Here is a 5,724-nt window from a genome sequence, read left to right on the forward strand (position 1 = left end):
AAATTAAACACATGCAATTTGAATTTGCCTTTCTTTTTGATTACTTTGATTTTATTCCGTTCACAATTTTATTTTTTGTTTTTATGTATTTGTTCTTAATTTTGCGTTTTTATTTTGGTGCTAGTCTTTATGGAACTAAATATAAAAATTAATGTATTTACAAAATATGATTACTCATACTCTTTGGCATGCTACACAGAATTGCTCATTGTGATTGTAAATGTTTACTGTACTGTAATAAAAACAATTGAATGAAGGGTATCGTGTGTCTGGTTCATGCTAACAGTTGTAGGTGGCGGTAGTGCGCTATTTAAGTTTGCCAGCTGCTATCAAACTAATGAAAAGAAGAGCCTCTTAACAGAAAAGGAACCGGGGTCAAATCCCACTTTATGATGTGTTTTTAACTCTAAATGTCTCAAGTTTGCCAGCTGCTATCAAACTAATGAAAAGAAGAGCCTCTTAACAGAAAAGGAACCAGGGTCAAATCCCACTTTATGATGTGTTTTTAACTCTAAATGTCTCTTAGTTACTTTTACTTTAATTTCAGAAAGATACTAAGTAGACTTAAGCCCAGAAATAGACTGTAAAACTCGAAGTGTAACAACTGAAGTGTTTGATCTGCTACTGTAAAGATTATTTTTGTCAAAAAAGAAAAAACGGACATGTGATTCAGAGGCATGCAGAATAAAAAAAATGAGGAACAAGCAGGTTGGTGTCCATTCCTAGATCTACTTTGTTGTCTATTTTGGTACAAAGTTCACCAGATTTAGTGGCTATGCATAAAATCACAGGAGCTGATGAGTGATAGATAGTGCTGTCAAACGATTAATTGCATCCAAAATAAAAGTTTTCGTTTGCATAATATATGTATGTGTACAGTGTACATTTATTATGTATATATAAACACACACACATACAGTATATATTATACAGTACATATTTTTCTTAAATATATACATGCATGTGTGTGTATTTATATATACATAATAAATATACACAGTACACACACATATATTATGTAAACAAAAACTTTTATTTTGGATGCAATTAATCGTTTGACAGCACTAAGATGAAGAAAATAAATGACTTCAATCCCAATTGATTTTCATCATTTAAATGATTTCCTTTTAGGCCTGATGGAAGTGAAAGAGAATAGTCTAGATCTGAATGAAGTGGAGGAGAAACAGCAGCATCAGAAAGCTCATGGTGCCACAAATAGCGAAAAATAATTGACTGAAAACAATTTCTCACAAAGCAGCACTCAAACAACAGAAGTCAAATGGCCTTACACATGTCCTCAGTGTGGAAACACTTCCACACATAAAATAAACTTTACTGAGAACTCATACGGGTGAAAGACCTTTCACTTGCCCTAAGTGCGGAAAGAGATTCACAAGTAAAGGAAAGTTTAAGAGTCACTAAGTCACTGTGCAGAGAAGCCTTTCGCTTGACCTCATTGTGGAAAGAGTTTCATAAATAAATCTCAAGCTGAAACTCACATGAGAATTCACACTAAAGAAAAGCCCTAAGTGTAATCACTGTGGTAAGAGTTTCACTTGGTCAAGCAGTCTCAATTATCATCAGCGCCTCTATCACAGCACAGGAATTTAACTGCGATCACTGCAATAAAATATTTGCTTTGGTGTCACACCTAAAGAAACACCTGAATGTACATACAAAAGAGAAATCTTACAGCTGTTCTGCTTGTGGAAAGAGATTTGTATGGATTGACTCTTTTAAAGGTCCCATATTGTCAAAACTGAAATTTCCTGGCTTTCTTTCTGATGATCGTTTCTGTCCAGTCTGCTCGTTTTATTGCGTTTTAACCACAGCTGTCGTCGGTTTTTTGTCTGGCAGTGGCAGCAGATATGCGATCAAATTTCTAATTTGAGGCTGTATTACGTCGATTCTGGCACCCAACATCACAACAAGATGATATTTTAAGCTCGTTATGCAGCCGAATCTGCGCAGGTTTGAATGGGCCGCCTCCAGTTTCCCCTTTGTTTTGCTTCCTCCAGCTAGCGCTGTGACTTGTGACCTGTGGTTGGCCTGGCCGTGCGTCACTCAGAACACAACAGGCCAATCAGAAGTAAAATAAAACTCCAGAAAGGTGTAAAATATGGGACCTTTAAGAGGCACCAGAAAAGACATGAGGGTGTGAAAACGTGTGCTGTGAGTGTGGAAAAGCCGTTTGAGCCGATTATTTGATAAAACACCAAAGAGTCCATATGAGAGAATGACCGTATAAGTGCTCTTATTGTGAAAAGAGTTTTGCCCTGTCAGGAAGCCTGAAAATGCATGAAAAATGGCACAATGTGGGACAATTCACACTAGAGAGAGAGACAATTTTACCTGCCTTCAGTTTGGAAAGAGTTACATGTAAAAACCTACTTGATGAACATATGATAATTCACACTGAAGGAAACCCTCACACGTGTCCTCAGTGTGAAAAGGAAACCATAATGATCACATGAGAACTCACAGAAGTTGAGGTTGAGGAGAGACCCCCACATGATTGTAAAGCACTTTGGGTGTACAACAATACACAATAAAGTGCTATATAAATGCATCATTCATTCATACACTTGCCCTCAGTGTGGAAGAAGTTTTAATCTATCATAGATCTATCATCAGGTCTAATCTATCATAGAAAAAAGCAGTGTTCTCAAAGTGCACAGCATTCATGTTCAATGTGAATGAAGGTTGTCAGATGAGCTCAATTTCTTGTACTGTGACTGAATATATCAAGTCAAATATGGCCATTTTAGCTGTGAAATTATTTAAGATTGATTCAAGATTAAAGTTTATCGAATCTCATTTGAATTTTGTAAGCAAGGCCAATAATGTTTGTGTGCTGATTGTACATTATAAAATACAAACATTTTGTCAAAATGATGTGTGATCACTGTTCAATTAATGCAATAAAAACACCCGATCATTTACGAAGAACTGTCAATTGTTTCTCTCAACTGTGCTGTCAGGTGTACTTATGCTGACATAAAATAGAGGGATGGAACTCTAAAAGTGCTGTTATTCTTATCTAGTAAATCATATGTGCCGGAGCGGGAAGAACTTAAAGGTGACATTCTGTACATTTTTCACTGGCATTTTAACATATACTGTATAGAGGCATATATTTTTAGAACCATTCAAACGCAAACATGTCAAATGTGTTTTTTGGCATGCGTAATTGTGCTCAGAGAAGCTTGTATATGCGATCCCATACAGGAAGAGAAGTGGAGATTTCTGTTAACACTGTGATTTCACTGTGCTCTCAGATAGTGCTAAAACCTGTTAGGATATACTTATATCCTAGAATCAGAGCCGATCCTAGACTTCTGGGGGCCCTACGCGAAACTGTGTCGGCGGGGAATGAAATGAAAATGAAAATGGAGCCAGAATGATCTCAATAATAATTCACGCAAAAGACGCGATGCACACATGCGTAACCCAATTCACATGCATGAGAAATAATTCACATGCACGAAAAAAAAAAAAATATATTCACAAAAACCAATTCATGTGCACAAAAGAAGAATATATATTCATAAAATACGTTTCACAAATGCAAAACACAATCCACAGATGTACAACTGTGTACAAAATTTTTGAATGTTTAAAATTCACGAGTTTATCATGGGCTGTGAATGTGAATCGCCTTGGATTTGCGTGTGTATTTTTGAGACTTTCCTGGCAGCTAACTCCTCCCACGCGGGACACTCGTACTCTTTAGCCAATCAGATTTGAGATCAAATCAGGTAGCGACTTCAACGAGGGGCTGCGTAATCTGGCAGGGGTGCAGAATTCGGCACAACACCGGCACAAATTAAGCCCTGCTAAGGATGTTGTGTTATGTATGTGTACAGCATTACATCCTGCACAGAGTGGGGGTACAGAACAGGACACAGAACAGTGAGGGGTTTGTGATGAAAGAGGTCACCAACCCCGCTGAGGCCACACTGTACCAGACAACATAGCAAACAGTGCTCTGCACCACTTCCTAAAGATATCAAACAAATGAAGCACGCGGACAGCCAGTCCCCTGGCACAGGCATATTATTATCACAGGTAATTTAGCCACTGTGTATGCACACAAAAGAGCGTTCAGCGAAACTCACTTCGACAGAGGCAGTTGATGTTTGTGTTGCAGTATACAAGTGACTCTCATAAATGACCATGCAAAGAGCCATTTTGCTATTTTGGGCTACAGGAGAGAAGGCAGCAGCTGGGCCCGGGCAGGTCAGAAGACAGTCTGGGGAGAGCATTCTGTGGGCAGCTCGGGGTTGGGAGATGCACGGTGACTCTTTTCGTTTGTACTAAACAACTAATAAAATGTACTCAAAATGACTCGAGACACTTCATTGTGCTGGTTAGATGTCAAATAAAGTTCTACACTGCATATAGGTCTTCAAAAATGGTTCTGTGGGGAAATAAAAAGGTTCAAAATTTGAGGGTACGTAATTATTTGGTATATTTTGTGTCTGTATATATATATATACACACACTGTGTGTGTATATTTTTAATTATATTAAATCATATTTGGGTTAGTGTTAAGTATTATATATATAATATACTACTATAGTATTTGTTCATATTTAGCTTTTATTTTAATTTTAGCTCTTTATTTTAAATTTTTTTTATATTTCTGTTTAGCTTTAAATTATAGCAATTTCATTACTTAAACCTTTCAGTTCTTTGCCAAGTAAACATTTCTAATGTCCACTTCTCTCATTTTTTCTCCATCTAATACTATCTACATTTGATTTCATCTCATCTTTATCACTAAAAATGATTTTTAATAGTTGACAATAACAATGATTTGGAGAAAAAAATAGGTTTATTGTTGTGCTGAACACACTCAAACACAAAATGACAGTTAAAAGAACAAGGAGAGAAGACAAACTTAAGACAAGCAAGTAGAAAGGAAGAAATACAAGGAAAGAAAATGAACATGTATATACAGCCCAGCAACAGGTGTTGGATTGGGAAGTGGCTAGAGCTAGAGGACAGTAATGAGGTCCACACAGCACTAGTACAGCAGTACGGGTCTAAGCACCCCTACACAAACACTCCAGTTCTGTTTTTCCAGTGCAATTTTCAGAACAGTGCAGAAATGCATGTTTCCAAGCCATCTGAGGAAGAAGACTACTGATGATGTGTTCTGTGCATCTAATTAGATAAAGTAAATGTTCGGTAGATGCTTCATCAATTTAAAAATGAATTAGAACAAATTAAGCACTCTTTATATTTTTGCACAGACTTAACACATTTACTATGACATGCAAATATACATGGATGTAAAACGGCTGAAATTAATGCAATATTTCAGTGTTGGAAAAAAATACTTCTGATGGAAAACAAATGTATAATTTGAAATGAAACCTAAAAACAGAAAATACATATGAACCTCAAGAGATATCTGCACACGTTTAAGCTGTTTACTAGATGTTACTTTTCACTATCAGCTCAGGCTTTACATTGGTCTGTTGAGATCTGAGGTTGAGCGGGGCAGATGACAATTTTGAACACTTAAATTGATCAGAATTTCACTTTTCACTAGAGCCTAATCTTTTACTCGTTCTTCTTCTCCTTCTGTTTAAGAAGTTTGTTGACCTCTCTCTTCACCATGCCAGCATATTTGGTGATGATGCCATGCTGGTTGAGGCCAGGCAAAAGCAGAAGGAAACTCACTGTGGATACAAAACAGAAAATGAGTGGACAAT

General features: G+C 36.8%; 1 protein-coding gene across 1 annotated transcript in view; it reads right to left on the bottom strand.

Annotated features, from left to right (window-relative positions):
• Positions 1 to 4,819: 4,819 nt before the first annotated feature.
• Positions 4,820 to 5,724, bottom strand: part of arl6ip1 (ARL6 interacting reticulophagy regulator 1) — a 5,847-nt gene continuing 4,942 nt past the window's right edge. The window contains exon 6 of the mRNA XM_016447001.1: positions 4,820 to 5,691. Within this exon, the coding sequence (XP_016302487.1) occupies positions 5,573 to 5,691 (119 nt within the window). The 3' untranslated portion in view covers positions 4,820 to 5,572. The remainder of the gene's footprint in view (positions 5,692 to 5,724) is intronic.

Source organism: Sinocyclocheilus anshuiensis, unplaced genomic scaffold (genome assembly GCF_001515605.1).
Source record: "Sinocyclocheilus anshuiensis isolate Anshui unplaced genomic scaffold, SAMN03320099.WGS_v1.1 scaffold371, whole genome shotgun sequence".
Lineage (NCBI taxonomy): Eukaryota > Metazoa > Chordata > Actinopteri > Cypriniformes > Cyprinidae > Sinocyclocheilus > Sinocyclocheilus anshuiensis.